The sequence below is a fragment of the Lemur catta genome, chromosome 19, assembly GCF_020740605.2.
Source record: "Lemur catta isolate mLemCat1 chromosome 19, mLemCat1.pri, whole genome shotgun sequence".
NCBI classification, from domain to species: Eukaryota; Metazoa; Chordata; class Mammalia; order Primates; family Lemuridae; genus Lemur; species Lemur catta.
The window spans coordinates 19,365,254-19,385,351 of NC_059146.1; the positions used below are offsets into that span (position 1 = coordinate 19,365,254).

Genomic DNA, 20,098 nt, shown 5'->3' on the forward strand with positions numbered 1-20,098 from the left:
AAATCCTAAGCCTCTTGCTGACTGAACAGACCCCTCTCTGCCAAGGGGATCCCAGAGAAACCTTAAAACTGAGTTCCTAGTCATGACGTGATGGGAGGTCAGACACATCATTTTACCCCTCCCTCATTAACAGCCATCAGGCTTTATTTCTTAAGGGTGAGACCAGCATTCTTTCCTGATAAAAGACCACCAACCATGAAATGGTTTTAACACTCTACAGAACGTGCACAGAGGTTTTTCGTGTTTCGCCTTTTTTTTTTTTTTTTTGAGAGAGGGTCTCACGCTGTCGCCCAGACTGGAGTGCAGTGACCGCATCATAGCGGACTGCAGCTTCAAACTGCTAGACTCAAGCGATCCTCCAGTCTCAGCCTCCCAGAATGCTGGGATCACTGGCATGCGCCACGACGCCGGGCTTACTTTTTTTTACATATATAATAATACGTGTTACTTCCCAATATATACCGGTATGTTTTTGTTTTTTTTTTATTGAACTCCTCCCGCATTAGAATATCAGCTCAGTGAGGATGGGGATTTTTGCTTGTTCACTGCCGTGTCCCCAGAGCCTACAACAGTAGCCAACACAGTAGGCACTCAATAAATGGCAAAAGAAAGACAGGTTAAGGCGGAGAAAGAAGAAACAGAAAGGCAACCAGTTTTTAACCCCACACGCCCCCGCTCCCAGGGGGCACTGCCAGCTCGGTTTCCCCAGCTCTGGACTTAGAGCTCCAGCGGGTACCCGGAGCGGAGACCGGCCACTGCGCGTGCGCACCTCAGCCCCGCCCGACACGCGCGCCGGCACCAGCGAGTTGCGCCTGCGCAGTCCGAGCCGGCTCGCCAAAGTCTCGGGTGGGACCGGTGGCTGGGCGGGTGGTGGAACTGACGGTGTCGGAGTGCTCAGCTGGTCCGGATTTTGGTTCCGAAGGCCCTCGGGGTGGAGGTGGAGCAGCAGAGAAGACTTGCAACTGAGTGGCGTGTCCCACTGCCAGCCGGCGCCTGCGAGCAGTCCCAGGATCCTCTGCGCCACGCCTGCCCGGACTCCATTTCCCAGCGGCCCCTGCTGCTTGCACTAGCGCCGCGGCGCCTTTGTGAGCGCGGCCGGCGGCCAGAGACAGCGGGCCCTGGCCAGGCCCGCCGACCGCGCCGAGGGGGTTGCCCGCCGGCAGGGAGGCGGCGGTGAGGAGTGCAGTAGCGGGCGCGCGCCCGGACGGGCCTGCCGGGACCGAACTGGCGCCGGGAGCGCCGTGCCACCGCGTGTGAGACAGTGTGTGAGAATGTGTGTCACAGTGAGAGACCGTGCCTCCGAATGTGAGGGAGCCTGTGACAAAGTGTGGCACTGTGTGAGTCTGTGTCACCGTGTGAGACCGACCATTTGAAACTGTGTTTGAGAATGGGCGATAGTGTTAGACTGTATCACTGTGTGTAGATCGTGGTGTAGATCGTGGCAGACCGTGGATGAACAGTATGACAGACTATGTCATCGTGTGTATGACCTGTGTGTGAGAGACTGTTCGACAGTGTGTGAGAGTATGTGACAGTGTGGGTGACTGTGTGAACAAAGTTTGGATTGTATGAGACTGTGAGACAGTATGAGACCATGTCATGATGTGTTATTGTGTGTGAAGCTGTATGTGATTGTGTGTGAACAGTATGTGACTGTTGGTGTGCGACTGTGTGACAGTGTGTGAGACCATGTCACTGTATGGGGCTGTATGTAACTGTGAACAGTTTGACTGTGTGTTGTGGGACCATGTGAGACTCTATTTGACAGTGTTTGAGAATGTGCTTGATGGTGAGTGGGAGAGTGAGTGTGACTATGAAGCTGACAGTGTGTATGATTATGTGAGATTGCATAACTTAACACTGTGTGTCATCCTGACTGTGACAGGGTGACCCAGAGTGGCCTTTTATGACCCCTTGTGAGTGGAGGGTGGGCTATAGCATGGGGCCATGTGCACAGGCTGCCAGGGAGGTGCCAGAATGAAGGATTCTGTGGTTTGTCTTGTCTGGTTTGTGTGGTGGGCGGGAGGCTGTGTTGGTGCTTGGGGAGGCCAATGGGCTCTGGGGTTTAGGAGACTGCTGTTGTGGGGGAGAGACAGAGAGATTGAGATGAAGAGAAAAAGATGGAGAGGGGGAGAGGAGAAGAAGAGGGGAAGAGAGCTGGAAAAAGAGCAGAGAGCTGGAGAGGGAGAAACTGAGAGGGAAGCCCCAGCCTTAGGCCTGGAAAGCAGACCGGGTTGCTGGGCCTTAGCCCTCTCTGGTGTACAGGGAAGGTCTTTCCATCCTCTCTTAGTCTCTCGGGCATGTGGGGAATTGAAGAGGAAAAAGGAAAGGGAGACTCACTATGTGTTCTTTATGAAAATAAGTGACTGATGATTAAAATTTATTTAGCACAAAGAATGTGCCAAGCACTGTGCTAAATGCTTTATTTGGATCATTTCAGGATTCTCCCAACATTTAATAGGGAATAGTTACCATTTCACTGGTAAGGAAACACATTTGGAGTGGTTACCTAACTTGCCAAAGGTTGCATAGGTAGTGAGTGGTGATGGATCAGGTGCTTGAGCTCAGGTGTTCTAATCCCCAACCTAGTGGTTCTCACCACTGAGTTATGCTGCTTCTTAAGTAATGGCTTTATTTTTCAAGGCATTGAAGTATAGTGGAAGTATAGTGGAAAAGAAAAGATTTAAAGACTCTGATGACTGTTCATACATAGCCTGCCCTTCCTTCCTCTCCCCTTCCTCCCTCTTTCTCTCTTTTCGAGGAAATCGCTAAGAAGAAAAGTCAAGAGATTGGTTTTCGGGTGGAGTTTGTCATAGCCAGGACCAGAAGCGGGTGTCCTGACTGGTCCAGTGTCCTCCAGACCACATGGCCCCTCTGATATCCACTCTGTGTAAAGATGCTTTCTCTGAAGCATTCAGTTTGTAGCTTTATCTATCATCCTTGCAGAAATGGGAGGGTACATATTTCCTTTCAACATCATTATCTGGTGTAAAGACTAAAAAGTCAGACCTGGTTTCCATTTTGGCTCAATTACTTCTCACCTTGGATAATTTCACCAATGAACAGCCTTCATTTGTAAAAGGGGGACGAATCCCTACTTGGTAATGTCATTCTGTAATTGTTGTTATTGTTTATAAATGAAGAATAACTTATGCACAGAAAATGTATATTGTATTCTTAAGACCTAAAGCACATGGGGAAAAGAATTGTAAATTTAGATGTGAATGACTTGCTCAGTGACTCTTCTAATCTACTTATGTGGTATAGAGAGAAGGGGAAAGAAAAGGAAAGAAGGGTTTCTAGGCAGGTGATGGTGGGACCTGCTGGGTAGGCTTGGCATTTTATGTTTTTTTTTTTTCTTCTCCAGCTTTACTTTCTCAGGATACTACTCTTTCCTCAGAAAGGAACCTGAAGGAGGAGGACAGAAGAACTGTCATAAATTCTTAAAGCCATGTCCAAGGTAAGGAAGCATTTCTTCTCTCTTCCTTGATACCGAACTGATATTTCAGGTTATGTGAACATTTTGCTATTCTTCCAAAATTCCCCACCCTAACAAAATTCCATTCATCCATTGACTTACTTGCTCCTCATGTCCTCCTTTTCAGTAAAAGAATGTCCCAGAAAGCCCGGCTGTCTTCCTTTTTTTTCACAGGAAGCATTTTCATCTGCATTCAAGAAATAGTTCAGTACCTCCTATGGGTTCAGTGTCAGGAGCTCTCAAGAGTCAAAAATACACTCATTGGTGGGATATGCAAACCTTCATTGTGGTAACTTGATTCATTGAGGTCAACGTCTATGTTCAGATGTAAATGCTAGCATAGAGCTTTTCTACAGACCTGGGTTTGAAAGGAAGGCAAAACAGGCGGGTAGTCTTAGTCATAGAATATGGCAAGGTCTCTTGCTTGACTTGAGGTGATTTTGAGGAATGGGATGTGTTGGATCTTGTGTATTAAAGTGTGGGTCAGCCATGGTAGGGATATTTCTAGGCATTCTGTGGGCTTTGAATAGTAGGATTTCATGGGAATAATGAGGTCCCATTTTAGGGACATGTTGAGTTAGTAGCAAGCCACAGTTATGATATTCTGGGTCATCCAGTTAAGATTAGTGGAATTAATATGGAAGACTAGCAGAACGCTTTTTGAAAAAAGTAATTAGGAGCAGAATCCACATTTTTAAAAAAAGCTACATCAATCTATAATAATGAAAACAGTAAATGGTGTGGAGTGGGAGCCAGAAGAAACATGAAAAGATCAGCATATAATGTTGAGAAACAAATGCAAGTATGGGAATTCCATAAGAATGGAAAATGTTTATTCATTCACTAAACACAAAGTTATTACGGACTGTGTATTAAGTGCTGTGGTAAATAACAATAGACACTGTCTTTGTCTTCATGTCTTCATAGAATTGAGTGTCTACTAAGTTTGCTTATTATATGATAATGTACTGATATTATTTTAAACAAGCTGGGAAGGAATAGATTATTCATTTAGAAAATATAATTTTCCTCATACTTAGAAGAAAATACGTAGAGGTTAAATCTATTCTCTAGATTATATATAAAAAATAAAACCATATAAACTGCTAGATAAAAATATAGAGAATGGTTGTAAAGAGGAAGATGCAGGAGTCAGCTAGTGTGGCACTGTCCAGTAGAACTTCCTGTGATGGTTGATGATAGAAATGTTCTATGTCTGCACTGTCTAATGCAGTAGTCGCTAACCACCTGTGGCTGTGGAGACGTGTATGTGCTGGTGTGACTAAGGAACTGAATTGTTAATGTTAATTGATTTAAATGTAAATAGCCAGCTATTATATTGGACAGCACAGACCTCGGCTTGTAAAATGTAAAGTGAGAATTAGCTGGGTTGTGGTGGCACATGTCGGTAGTTCAAGCTACTCAGGAGCCTGAGGCATAGGGATCACTTGAACCCAGGAGTTTGAGGTTGCAATAAGCTGTGATTATGGCACTACACTCTAATCCAGGCAACAAAGCAAGACCCTGTTTCAGAAAAAAAAAAAAAAAAGAATGAAAAAGCCAGGAAGAAAATTATGGATGATCTTGTCCAAGTTACTCACTTTACAAATGAGGAAAAAGAGGCCAAGGGAGGAAAGTTACATATCCATGTCACTAGTTAGTGACTGAGTCAGATGTAAGAAGTTGTAATATATGTTGAGGGCCAGTAACATAGATGTTGAGTGATGATTTGAAGAGGGTGGTAGAAAATGAAGGAGGACACTCTGAAGAGACTGTGATGGGGCCCGTTCTTTCACTCTCCTGCCCAGAACTGTCATTGGCTTCCCATCTTACTTGGAATAAAATTCAGCGTCCTTACCATGGCCTATAAGGCCCTATGTGCTCTAGTTCCTGACTACCCCAGACCTCATTTTCTACAAGTCTCTATTCTAGTTACACTGGTAAACTTGCTGTTCCTCAAACTAGCCAAGCTCCTTTCTGTCTCTGAACTTTTGCATTTGCTCCTCCCTTTTGTAAAATTCTCTTCCCCCTACATGTTGGTATGGCTTGCTGTCCTACTTCACTCAGATTATTGTTCAAACATTACCCCTTCGTTTAGGCTTACTTTGACCATCTTATCTACAATTAACACCCCTGTCACTCTCAATCACCTTTTACCCTCTTTTATTTTTTGTCACAGTATTTAACACTACCTGACATTATATGACCTTATGTTTAATGTCTTTCTCCTCTGTTAGAATTTTAACTTCACAAGGGCAGGGACTTTGCTTTGCTCTCCTTTGTATTACTGACTCTTAGAATAGTGCCTGGTAGGTAGTAGACAGTTAGTCAATATTTGGCAGATAAATATATGAAAGAACAAAGGAATGAATTCTTCATCTGTGAGTGAGATCAGCATAGCAGGAGGCAGCCACCTCTTCTTTTCTGCCCCTGAATTGGTAATGGAAGAAGGAAAAAATTGAGGGTATGATGTATAGAATAGAAAGAGCCCATGAGCTCAAGCTATTTCTAGGACCCCACCCCAGAATTCCTGAATCATAGTCTCTGGTTGTGGGGCCCAGGAAAACATTTTTCTTGAATTTCCCAGGATGGTTTTAGTGCTCATTTTTTGAGAAACTCTGCTTCTAAAGATTATATTTACAGTATGCTTCTTGTAAACAGCATGTATTTCATTGGTTTTTAAAACTTTAGACTGATAATCTTGGTCTTTAAATTAGTTTTTGGTACATTTTCATTTAACATAATTATTTATAGGTGTGTGTTAAACCTACTGTATTTCTATTTGTTTTCCATTTTTCTACCTGCTCTTTGTTCCTTTATTTCTCTTTTTTTGCCTTTGGTTAAATCAGATATTTTCCTTTATTATCTTATTAATTATACATAATTTTTATTGTTTTTTCAGAGGCTACTCTAATATAATATGCATCCATTACTCATTATATAATAATCTTTCTTGCTTCTGTAATCTTCCTCCTGTATTAGTATTCTTACCATTTCCTGAACAGGATAAGACACATATTGACTTAACTCCAAGATATTCTTACTATTATATTTAGTTTATAGTTAACTGTTTTGGGACTTTTAATTTCTTCCTGTGTTTCTATGCTTCCATTTTCCTTCCATTTCCTTTCAGTTTCCTTCTACTTGAAGAACTCCTATTAGGATTTTCTTCAGTGCAAGTCAATACTTTACTCCCAGTATAAATTATTTTTTCATGAGTTCCTGTTCTTGCTGGGTCAAAATGCTGTAATTTAAAATTTTTTCTAAGGGTAAGTAAGTTTGGGAGATCTTGGTTTCATTGGAGAGAAGAACGTATAGAAATTTATTTTAAGAAAATAATTAGAGGCTGGGCGCGGTGGCTCACGCCTGTAATCCTAGCACTCTGGGAGGCCGAGGCGGGTGGATTGCTCGAGGTCAGGAGTTCGAGACCAGCCTCAGCAAGAGCGAGACCCCGTCTCTACTAAAAATAGAAAGAAATTATCTGGCCAACTAAAAAATATATATAGAAAAAATTGGCCGGGCATGGTGGCGCATGCCTGTAGTCCCAGCTACTGGGAAGGCTGAGGCAGTAGGATCGCTTAAGCCCAGGAGTTTGAGGTTGCTGTGAGCTAGGCTGACGCCATGGCACTCACTCTAGCCCAGGCAACACAGCGAGACTCTGTCTCAAAAAAATAAAAAAATAATTAGAGACCTTTGCAGAATCATGGTGAAAAATAAAGATTCACCTAACTGAAAATAAGCATGGGGTTATTAAATAAGAGATGTCATATATATAACATGTAATTTTATCCAGCCAACAAAAGTGATGTTACAGGTAAATGAACATATATATACATGATCATAGACATATCTGTATAGGGAAACATTTGGACAAATATATACTAACTTAATTGTGATTGCTTCTAGGAGGTAGGGTTACACAGGGGGTTAGGCGTGGAGGTGGGTGGAAGATTTCCAATTCTTTAACTTAAAAAGGAAAAAAGTCACTGAGGGTAGAAATACTGCTCATTATTTTCTAATTTTCTTTAATGATGACAAAATTGTATATATATTTTTATCAAATCAAAATAAATATTAAAATATTCAAAAGGTATTCAGGTCTCATTGGCTGAGAGGAAAATGTCAGACATTCAAAACCTGGGATCCATTAGTTCACGTGTGCAGCTAAAAAATGTCTTTTAAGAACTTTACCTAGCAATCTGCTTCATTCCTGGGATCCTGGAGGCCACTGCTGAACTAGGCATTAACCTTCAGTTGCTGGATTGTGGGGAAATCTGGTGTAGTCACTAGCAGGACTCAAGTGTAGTAGCTATTTACCAACCAGTGTGGGGATATTTCAATATTTAACAAATCAGTACAGCTGTTTAGGTGTATACCATTGAATGTTATCTATATGTCAGCCTAATGTAAGAACAAGCCTTGCTCTGTGACATACCAAAGCTAAGGAGCATTTACCACACCACACAGCAAGCCATGGTAAGTCTAGAACAGATTTATCTTGGTAGGAAGAACACCCATTTTGAATTTTTCGGGAGCAAATGAAGTGTTGTTCTATGTTATCATAAAGATCCTTAATTGGATATGCAGTAGTATTATTTGAGAGCTGTATTATATAACATTTTAAAAACTCTCTTGCTCATTAGACATGCATAATTGTGTATGTTCCTCTAATGAGAGCTGTATTTTTTGATACATTTTATCATCAGACTTTGAAGTGTTCACTAAGTTAATTAATAGTACTTAAAATTACTAGTCTCTCAGGTAGCATAATAAGTTACCAACTGTCTTTGAAACTTAGTGGGATTATCAAGAGCTGTTAGATAAACTTTTATTACCCCTTACACATTGAGTCTCAGGACAATTTTTATTTGCAAAGGAAATGCATCCCAAACCTAAATAACTTTTATTGAACCTCTTTGATTTCTTTTTACTGGGTGCTGGTTATATGGATTCAGAAATTAATTTACCCCTTCTCAGATTTAGAAGTCAAAGGCTTTGATCAACTTCATTTTGTGTATGCAAAGTTTTTGTTTTGATTCAGATACCTTTTGAAACCTAAATCCTGTTAATTTAAACCATATATCTTCCATTCATTTAAAACCATCTACAGAGAAGGAGTTTGTGTAAAATAAATGTTTAATGTGCAGCAAACCAAAGACTCAGGTTGGAATTGTGAGATGTGTAATGAAATGGAGCATAAAATATGTAATATTTTTTATAAAGTATGTAACATACATGATGTCATCAGTGACGTGACATTCATCACTTTGACAGTTGGTTGGGAAGTCTTGTCTTTGCTACCAAGCACAAATTCAGTGGCATACCTTCATACATGAGGTGATCTGTCACTCAACTTCCTGATTGTTCTGTTATGGCATATTTTTGTAAGTTACTATAAAACTTGTTTATTGTTTCTATTACATATATATTTAATTTTAGAAAATCAATGTTATAACCATCAAATACATTTTTATATAACCATATTAATGTCCTTGGAATATTGACCATTCCATTGTACGGAGTTTGGAAAAATGCCAGCTTAGACCCTGTATATCTTATAAAGCTTAACTCATGGCTTGTCTCCTCCTTGAAGCCCCAGTGTATTATGGTTTCCCCATATTGAGAAATGCTCTAGCATTTATTATGAATAACATATTTTATAGTTGATTGTTTAAAGTGTTCTTTGTTGTTCAATTTTGTGTGTGTGTTATAAATCTTTGCTATATCAGGAGAATTATCTGTGAAATTGTATACTTTCCATGACAGAATATCAAAACTAAACCAAAAGAACTTGTTTAGCAATTACTAGACATGCATTACTCAGAATCTAAGATACTGCCATAAAATTTTGCTGTATGCAATATGTTTCTGTTTAAAAGTATAGACAATTTAACTCTTTAACCTAGGCTCATGTGAGGGCATGAACACTAATAGAGCAAGAATGTGTTTATGTCATTTCAGAATTTGGTGACATTTGGGGATGTGGCTGTAAATTTCTCTCAAGAGGAGTGGGAATGGCTCAACCCTTATCAGAGGAATTTGTACAGGAAGGTGATGTTGGAGAACTATAGGAGCCTGGTTTCACTGGGTAAGGAGGTCTCTCCATAATTCAGAATCTGCACACAGGACTGCATTCTAGTGTAATGTTTGGGAAGCATCTGATGTGCTTTACTAAATTTCTCTTTCACGTATTTCCCAAAATATGTTGAATTTTGTAGAATTGGCAGCTTCATTACATATTCCTGCAACTTCATCTTCTCCATTCTTTAGAATACTTCACCTTTTCCTTAACTCCCTCCTGTAATGTCACCATCTTCCTGATGACCAATGAACTTGATCTGATTTATAGACCTGGCTAATTCCTGTTTTATTTCTTGCAAGCAGGAGTTTCTGTTTCTAAGCCAGATGTGATCTGTTTATTGGAGCAAGGACAAGAGCCCTGGATGGTGAAGAAGGAGGGAACAAGAGGCACAAGCCCTGGTGAGTGAGAGAGAACCAGTAAGTTAGAAACCATTGCCAGGAAAAGCTTGGCTATTCTGAAAGGTTTTAGCTCAAATTGATGTTTCCTGGGTAGCTTTTCTTAAAAGCTCAAGGTCTGGGAAGAAACATTGAGGCATCTTTAGCATGAGTTCCCCAGTTATTCTCTTTTTATATATTCTTGAGCTCCAAATGTCATAGCATCTCCTTGTCCTTGCATTTTATTTTTCTTTTATTTATTTTTTTAAAAAAACTTTCTTTTTTTTTTTTTTTTTTTTTTTTTCAGGTTCCTAGGATTCATGGAACGTCCTTTCATTTTAGTTTTGCACAATTTAATTCATTCTGTTGAAAAAAAATCCAGACTTTTTTCTCTTTTCTAAGAAAGTTACTAATTTCCTTTTAGATTGAAGAATCTGTGCATTTATTTATTCACATATTCTTTTGCCAAGACACACTGAGTTTCTATTTTGAGAAGTGTATTCTGCTAAATTTTTAGGATTATTCTGAGGTTTATAAACCATCAAAAAGGAAAGCATTTCCAGTTTTATTTTCAAGCCTGGGTAACTGAAAGTTGCGGTAGCATTTAATAGAAACAATCTGAAGAAAGAATAGGTTGGGGACATAGGGATTTATTTTTATGAGATAGGGAGATTTCCAAGCAAAGAAATGCAGCATGCAATTGGATTGTGAAATGGAGGCTCAGACAAAATGTCTGATTTAGAGATGTCAGTGTGAATGAATGAGATCAGTGGTCTTAAGAATTTGAGAGATAAAGGTTGATGCTGAGGCCTTTGTGGAAAGTAGATCTTTGACAACTTCCTCATTATCTTAGATTTTCTGTCTTTGGTTACATTTTATATATTTTAATTTTTCTAGGTAATTATCCTTTTTATTTAGGTTACCAAGATTTATTTCCATGAATTTGAGCAAAGTAATATCCTATAATTCTTTTTATTTCTTTTATATCTATAATGGTTTCCTACTTTAATTTTTTATTTTATATAGCTGTTTTTTTTAAAAAGAATTTATTTATTAGGTTGCTACTCATAAATTAGTTTTATTTAGTTTTAAAGACCCAGCTTATGGATTTCTGTATAGTGTTACATTCTTTTCCAATTCTGTTTTTTGTTTTTCTCCTTACTATTTCTTTCATTGTAATTTTCTTGTTTATTTCGTTTTCCATATTGCTGAAATGAGAGCTTAATCTGTTCATTCTCTTTTATTCAGTAATGAAATTATTAAGTGCTATGAATTTTCCTCTGACTTTAACTGTCCCCTATAGATTCTGATATTTAGTATTTGGTTATTGCAGTTTCTGAGATAATATACATTTTTAAAGTTTCCCTTTCACTCAAGAGTTTTTAAAAGAGATTTTGTGGTTTTATTGTATTTTGGTCAGATTGTTTTATTGTATTTGATCAGACAGTATTATTATTAAGAAATTATTTACCTACAGTAAACTGCATCCATATAAATTATATATGTTTGATGAGTTCTGATAGTTGCATATACCCATGAAACCATCACAACACTCAAGATACACAGGATTTCTATCACCCCAAAAGATTGCTTTTATCTCTTTGCAGTCATCCTCAGTTCCAAACAAACTCTAATCTGATCTTTGTCATTTTAGATTAATATGCATCTAAACTAAATGGAGGATGGGTGTAGTGGCTCATGCCTGTAATCCTAGCACTCTGGGAGGCCAAGGTGGGAGGATCGTTTGAGCTCAGGAGTTCGAGACCAGCCTGAGCAAGAGCGAGACCTCTTCTCTACTAAAAAATAGAAAGAAATTATCTGGACAACTAAAAATATATAGAAAAAATTAGCCGGGGATGGTGGCTCATGCCTATAGTCCCAGCTATTTGGGAGGCTGAGGCAGAAGGATTGCTTAAGTCCAGGAGTTTGAGGTTGCTATGAGCTAGGCTGACACCACGGCACTCTAGCCCAGGCAACAGAGCAATACTCTGTCTCCAAAAATTAAAAAAATAAATAAATAAATAAATAATAAAAATTAAACTAAATGGAATCACATAGTGTGTATTCTGTTATGCCTGATTTATTTCACTCAGCGTAATGATTTTGAAATTCATCCATATTGTTGCATGTATAATTAGATTATTCCTTTTATTGGTGAGTAGTAGTCCATTGAGTAGTATCCATTCACCTGCTGATGAACATTTGGGTTGTTTCCAGCTTTTGGCTATTATAAATAAAACTCCTGTGAAGATGTCATATATAGGACTTTGTGTGGACATATGTTTTTGTTTCTGTTAGGTGAATACCTAAGAGTGGAAAAACTGAGTCATATGATAGGTATATATTTAACTTTGTAAGAAACTGCCAGACAGTTTTCCAAAGGGATTATACTATCTCTTCTAGCAGTATATGAGAATTCCAGTTGCTCCACATCCTCACCAAATCTTGGTATTGTCATTAGTATTTTTATTTTAGTCATTCTAATGGTTATATTGTGGTTTTTTGTTCTTGTCTTTCTTTTTTTTGTAGAGATGGGGTCTTGTTATGTTGCCCAGGCTGGTCTTGAACTCCTGGCCTCAAGCGGTCCTCTCACCACAGCCTCCCAAAGTGCTGGTATTACAGGCATGAGCCACCATGCCTGGCCTGTATTGTGGTTTTAATATGCATTTCTAGGGTGACTGATGATGTGTTGAGTATCTTTTCATATGCATATACATTTCATGAAGTGTTTTTTTCAGATCTTTAGCCCATGTTTTATTGGGTTGTCTTATAGAGTTGTAAGAGTTCTATATATAGTCTTGTTTTGGTTGTTAAGAGACAGGGTCTTGCTGTGTTGACCAGGCTGGAGTGCAGTGGCTATTCACAGGTGTGATCGTAGTTCACTGCAGCCTGGAACTCCTGCACTCAAGTGATCCTCCTGCCTCAGCCTGTGATACTCTGCCTCCAGAGTAGCTGGGACTACAAGCACATGCCACTGTATCCGGCTTGTATATAGTCTTAAAACAGATTCTTTGTCATTTATATGGATTGGGATGTTTACATGCCACTTGTGTCTTGTCTTTTGTTTGTTTGTTTGTTTAAAAAGATAGTCTGCTATGTTGCTGAGGCTAGATTTAAACTCCTGGGCTCAAGCAATACTCCTGCCTTAACTTCCCAGTTAGCTGGGATTACAGGCTTGTGTGACAGTGCCCAGTTTACTGCTGTCTTTTGTACAGCCAAAGTTTTCAATTTTTGTAAAGTTTAATTCATTAATTTGGTTGGTACTTCTTGTGTCATATTTAAGAAATTCTTGCTATTTCTAGGTCACAAAGATTTTCTTATAGGAGTTTTATAGTTTTAGCTTTTACATATAGGTATGTGATCCATTTTGAGCTTAGTTTCGTTTCTTGTGTGAAGTAAACGGTAAGGTTCATTTTTTTCCCCATGTGGGTATACAGTTGCTCTTATACACTTTGTTAGGAAAGACTTTCCACTCCCAATTGTATTGCCTTGGTACCTTTGCTGAAAATCACTTGACCACATGTGCATGGGTCTAGTTCTAAACTCTGTTCTGTTACATTGATCTATATGTCTGTCCGTTCACCAGCACCATATTGTCTTGCTTACTGTAGCTTTATATTAAATTTTGATATCAGATAATACGATTTGTAAAATTGCTGTTACTGTTTTAGATCATTTGCATTTCATGTAAATTTTAGAATGAAGTTGAGAATTTCTACGCTTGGCTTTTGGTTGGGGTTATGTTGAATCTGTTCATCAATTGGAAGAGAAATGACATCTTGACATCATTGTGTCTTCCAATCCATTATTGCAGTCTTAAAATTTCTCTTAGGAATAGTTTATTGTATGCAGAGTGGTGGTCTTCTATATATTTAAAATCATCTTCATTTCCATAGTCTTTTATACTTTTTTGGGGAGCTGTAATAAATAGAATTTTTTTTTAATTTCAGAATTTTATGGGGGTACATACATTTTGGTTACATAATTTGCTTTTGTACAGTTTGAGTAGAAGTTGTAAGTGTGCCCTTTAGTCAGTGTGTATTGTACCTGTTAGGTGTAAACTTACCCATCCTCTCCTCCCTCCTCCCACCTACTTGATTTCCCTTGAATTTTACTTCCATATGTGCACATAAGTGTTGGTTGATTAGTTCCAATTTAGTATTGAGTACATGTGGTGTTTGTTTTTCTATTTCTGCGATATTTCACTAGAAGAATGGCCTCCAATTCCATCCAGGTTGTTACAAAAGATACTAGATCACCTTTTTTATGGCAGAGTAGTGCTCCATGGTATACATAGACCACATTTTACTAATCCATTCATGTATTGCTGGGCACTTGGGTTGATTCCACATCTTTGCGATTATGAATTGTGCTGCTATAAACATTCACTTGCAAGTGTCTTCTTTATAAAATTTCTTTTTTGCCTTGGGGTAAATACCTAGTAGTGGGATTGCTGGATCAAATGGTAGGTCTACTTTTAGTTCTCTGAGGTATCTCCATATGTTAAATAGAATTTTTAACAATTCTATTTTCTAATAGTTTGCTGCTAGTATGAAAAAATGTAAATTGATTTTTATATAAACTTTATATTTTATGACCTTGCTAGATTCATTTAGTCGTTCTAATAATTGTTTTGAAGGTCCCTGGGGATTTTTTGCATAGACAATCATGCCATCTACAAATACGATTTTGTTTTTTCCTTTCCTGATCCTTATGCCTTGTTTTTCTTGGTGTATTGTAATGGCTAGGACCTGCTGTAGAATGTTGAATAGAAGTGGTAAGAGCATATATGTTTGTGTTGTCCATTCTTTTTTTGTTTATACACAGGATCTCTGTCACCCAAGCTGGAGTGTAGTGGCATAATCATAGTTCACTGCAGCTTCGAACTCCTGGGCTCAGGCAATTCTCCTGCCTCAGCCTCTTGAGTAGCTGGGATTATGGACTACAGGCATGTGCCACCGGGCCTGGCTAATTTTTTTTTTTTTTTCATTTTTTTTTAGATATAGGGTCTTTCTGTGTTACCCAGGCTGGTCCCAAACTCGTGGCCTCAAGTGATCCTCCTGCCTCAGCCTCCAAAGTAGCTGGGATTACAGGTGTGAGCCACAACACCCTGCTGTATTTTTCCATTTGTAAGGGGAAATGCATTCTGTCTTTCACCATTAAGGTCATGTAAGATGTAGGTTTTTCTTACATACCCTTGATAAATTTGAAAAAGTTACTTTCTATTCCTGGTTTGCTGAGAATTTTTATAATAAATAGGTCAAATACTCTTTCTACGTCTGTTGAAATGATCATGTGATTTTTCTTCTTTAATCTGTTATATTAAATTACATTGATTTTCAAATATTAAACCAATGTTGCATTCCTGGAATAAACTCTACTTAGTCAAGATTATTTTTTTCTTATTTTCCTGGATTCGATTTGCTATAGTTTTATGAAAGATTTTGCATTTATGTTCATGTGCTACATTGGTCTGTAGGTTTACTTTCTTATAATTTCTTTATCTGGTTTTAGTGTCAAGATAATGGTGGCCTTATGAAAAAACCTTGGGAATTATTTTATCCTCTTTTATTTCCTGAAAGAATTTGGGTAAAATGATATTTCTATCTTAAATATTTGGTAGAATTCATCAGTGAAGACATCTGTGCATGGAGTATTTTTTGTTTAACAGCTTTAATCGATATAAGGTTATTCAGGTTATCTAATTCTTGTTGAGTCAGGTTTGGTAGGCTGAATCTTTCAAGGAATTTGTGAATTTCATCTGAGTTGTCCAATTTTTTAATGTAAGTTCATGACATTCTATTACCTATTTAATGTCTCTAGAATATGTAATGATAACTCTTTCCATTCTGGTGTTGCTGATTTCTGGTCTGTTTTTCTTAATCAGTGATCTTTTCAAATAACCTGTTTTTGGTTTTATTTTCTTGTTCTTTGTTTTCTATTTTGTTAATTTCTTTTCCTGGCATTTTTTTTTTTAAATCTGTCTACCTTCCTTAAGTTTACTTTGGTTTTTTTCTTATTTCTTTTTTCTTTCTTTTCTGTATTTCTTTCTTTCTTTTTTTTTTTTATTAAAAAAAGACAGCGTCTCATTCTGTCATCCAGGCTGGAGTACAGTGGGAAGATCATAGCTCACTGCAGCCTTGAACTCCTGGGCTTAAGCAATCTTCCTGCCTAAGCCTCCTGAGTAACTGGGACTACAGGCATGCACCACCACTCCTGGTTAATTTTTTAACTTTTTTGTAGAGACGGGGTCTCACTATGTTGCTCCGCCTGGGCTGGAGCTCCTGGCCTCAAGTGATCCTCCTGCCTCAGCCTCTCAAAGTGTTGGGGTTATAGGCGTGAGCCACTGCACCTGGCCTTTTCCTTATTTCTTAAGGTGGCACCTTAGATTATTGATTTTCAGACTTTCAGTTTTTTTCCTAAGTATTTTAAAGCTATAGATTTTCCTTTAGTATTACTTTATCCCATAAATCTTGATATGCTGTATCATCATTATCAGTCAGTTCAAGATATTTTCTAATTTCTCTTGTATTCTTTAACCCATGAAATATATAGACATGTATTGTTTAGTTCCTCGATGTTTAGAGTTTATTAGACATCATTATTGATTTTTTTTTTTTTTTTTTGAGACAGAGTCTCGCTTTGTTGCCTGGGCTAGAGTGAGTGCTGTGGCGTCAGCCTAGCTCACAGCAACCTCAAACTCCTGGGCTTCAGCGATCCTACGGCCTCAGCCTCCCGGGTAGCTGGGACTACAGGCATGCGCCACCATGCCCGGCTAATTTTTCATATGTATATTTTAGTTGGCCAGATAATTTCTATTTTTTTTTTTTTTTTAGTAGAGGTGGGGTCTCGCTCTTGCTCAGGCTGGTCTGGAACTCCTGACCTTGAGCTATCCACCCGCCTCGGCCTTGCAGAGTGCTAGGATTACAGGCGTGAGCCACTGCGCCCGGCCTCATTATTGATTTTTGATTTAATTCTCTTGAGGCTGGAGAACATACTCTCCTTCATTTAAGTACTTTTAAATTAAATTTATTGAGACTTGGTGTATGGCCCAGCATATGGTCTCTCTTATTGAACACACCATGTGCACTTTAATACATGTTGTACAATTGTTGCGTGTAGTGTTCCATAAATATAAATTAGATCAAGGTGGTTAATCCTGTTCAGATCTTCTATGTATTTACTATTTTTTTTTCTTTTTTAGTTTTGTCAATTGCTGAGCAAAGCATGTGAAAATCACCTAGTATGATTATGGAATTGCCTATTTCTTACATTGTCAATTTCTGTTTTATGTATTTTGAGGCTCTGTGTAGCTGCATACACAATGATTATCATTTCTTCCTGATGAAGTAACCCTTTTTTATTATAGTTTCTTCTTTTGTAATAGTATGTTTTGAAGTCTACCTTATCTGACAGTTGATACAGTCACTGTAGCTTTCTAATGTTTACTGTTTGCGTGTTACAGCTTTCTCCATCTATTTATTTTTAATGTATCCTTATATTTAATGTGGGTTTTCTGTGGTCAGTGTATAATTGGGTCTTCCTTTTCAATTCATTCTTATAAACTGTGTCTTTAATTTGATATGTAGTCCATTAATATTTCATTATTTATATAATTTGATTTGAGTCTACCATTCTATTGTTTTTACATTGTTTTTAACAAAAGTTTTGTTCCTCTGTTTCCCCTTTCCTATTGTCTTTTGGGTTTGAATATTTTTTAGAATTCTCTTTTACTTTATCTGTTGGCTTTTTAGGTATACTTTTGTATAGTATGTTTTCAGTGGCTGCTGTAGCACAGTAGTGCTCAAATTGTGGTTTTGAGATCAGCAGAATCACCTAGGAACTTAATAGAAATGCAGATACTCAGCCCTTATCCCAGTCGTACTTAATCAAAAACTCTGCATGGGGCACAGCAATCTATATTTTAGCAAGTTCTCCAGGTAATTCTGATGCAATCTAAAATTTGAGAATCATTACAGCCATCTGTAATGATTATAATATACATGCTTTTCAGTCTAATGAAATTTAATATTATGAATGACTGTACCTACGTTTTTCTTTCTTAGCACTGTTTTATTAACTTAATTCTGGGTTTAACTAGATTTAGTGCTTCTTGCCAATCATTTCCTATTTCTTCTCTACGCATAAGTTTTCAGAATTTCATCTTCATGTTGACTTTCTAGGGAGCATTTATGAATGTGGTTTGTAATTGTTTAGAGGAGAGGCGGAGTTTGGATGAGCATTGAGGCTACACAGCAGGATTTATCGGCCTCCATTTGAGTACATTATCTTCAGATTCTTTTCCTACTAAATCTCATTATCTGCTACATTAATACATCCTGGTCAGTTGTAGCATTCCATTTGATTTCAACCATTTACCACATTCATACAAAGATATCATTCTAATGAGAGGATGAATTAGTGTGGTGTTTCATGTATTACTGATTCATGAATTATTCCACAGATACTAATCACCTCTCTGCCCATCCTTTTCTAGGCAATGGGTATTCAAGGGTGAAAAAAAAATTTCCTGCACATGAAAGTTTACATTCTAGTAAGGTTTAGATTAAGTTAACATGTAAGATAATGTTAAGTAAGTTAAGTACTATGAAGTGCAAAGCAGGAAGATTGAAAATGATGAGTGTATAATATTTTATACTGGGCGGTAAGGGAAGGCCATACTGAAGAGGGTAATATATGAGTAGAACTTCAAGTGAAGAAGTACATTGAGATAATTGGTCAAGGAAGTTTCTGGAGAATGCTTTCCAAGCAGAGAAACAGCAAGTGTAGTATTTTTTAAAATTTAAACATAGAAAAGGTTTGGCCGGGCAAGGTGGATCACGCCTGTAATCCTAGCACTCTGGGAGCCCGAGGCAGGAGGATCACTTGAGGGCAGGAATTTGAGACCAGCCTGAGCAAGAGCGAGACCCCGTCTCTACTAAAATAGAAAGAAATGAGCTGGACAACTAAAAATATATAGAAAAATTTAGCTGGGCATGGTGGCACATGCCTGTAGTCCCAGCTATTCGGGAGGCTGAGGCAGAAGGATTGCTTACCCAGGAGTTTGAGGTTGCTGAGAGCTAGGATGGCACCACGGCACTCTAGCCCAGGCAATAGAGCGAGACTCTGTCTCAAAAAAAAAAAAAGAAAGAAAGAAAGAAAAGGTTTAGTAAAACAAGTGTAGTGTTCTTAAAGTGGCAATGAAGTGAGTACTCATGTACTCATGTGGCTGAAGGGGGGGAGTAAGTAAGCAAGAAAGCAGTGGAAATTAAGGTTATAATATAAGATCATACTGAGCTTTGAAACTCATGGTAGGAATTTTGGTTTTATTATAAGTGTTTTGAGAAAGCACAAGAAAGTCTTAACCAGAAAAATAAGGTGATCTGATTTGGAAGTGAAAAGGGGAAGGTAGATTAAAGTGCGCACTAGGTTAAAAAAAAAAAAAGCGTATGAAAGTAGTTTTATGTGAAGGCATCTTATCTTCAGGAATCAACTGAAAATTTACATTTGGTTGGAATTTATCACATAGAAAATGATTTTCAGGAAAACCTTTTTCTAACTGCAGAAGTTTAACCATAGTATTTCATGTGCATCCTAAGGATACTAATAGTGCCTGGTGTGTCTTTATGTCAGCAGTTCCAAAGGGGGTTTTTAGCTGCATTATTGACATATAAAAAATGGCGTTTTAAAGATAACTAACTTAGCTTGAATGCAGGATAACCTGTGGCACGAGAGGAAAGGTGTTTGGAAACTGTTATATTGACCTCGATATTAAATGATGATTATGATTTTACATGACCTCTTCAATGTTTTTACTTTTCTGATATTTGCGTTATTATTTATGATTAATTTTTTTCCTTAATCAACTTGATTAAGTTCTCATTCTTTTTTTTTTTTTTGAGACAGAGTCTTACTCTGTTGCCCGGGCTAGAGTGCCGTGGCGTCAGCCTTGCTCACAGCAACCTCAGACTCCTGGGCTCAGGCAATCCTCCTGCCTCAGCCTCCCGAGTAGCTGGGACTACAGGCATGCACCACCATGCCCAGCCAATTTTTCCATATATATTTTTAGCTGTCCGTACAATTTTCTTCTATGTTTAGTAGAGACAGGGTCTCGCTCTTGCTCAGGCTGGTCTCGAACTCCTGAGCTCAAACGATCCGCCCGCC

At 38.2% G+C, this 20,098-nt stretch overlaps 1 protein-coding gene across 9 annotated transcripts in view; it reads left to right on the top strand.

Annotated features, from left to right (window-relative positions):
- ZNF583 (zinc finger protein 583) overlaps positions 1–20,098 on the top strand; it is a 28,242-nt gene that overhangs the window by 5,272 nt on the left and 2,872 nt on the right. For 2 of the 9 annotated variants that reach the window (XM_045532553.1, XM_045532554.1), the window contains 3 exons: positions 3,368–3,460; positions 9,440–9,566; positions 9,863–9,958. In XM_045532553.1, coding sequence (XP_045388509.1) covers positions 3,452–3,460; positions 9,440–9,566; positions 9,863–9,958 — 232 coding nt within the window. In that variant the 5' untranslated portion in view covers positions 3,368–3,451. Of the gene's footprint in view, positions 1–802; positions 1,174–1,195; positions 3,461–9,427; positions 9,567–9,862; positions 9,959–20,098 lie in introns of those variants that run through there. The other 7 variants (XM_045532548.1, XM_045532551.1, XM_045532552.1 and 4 more) reach the window with 7 other exon arrangements.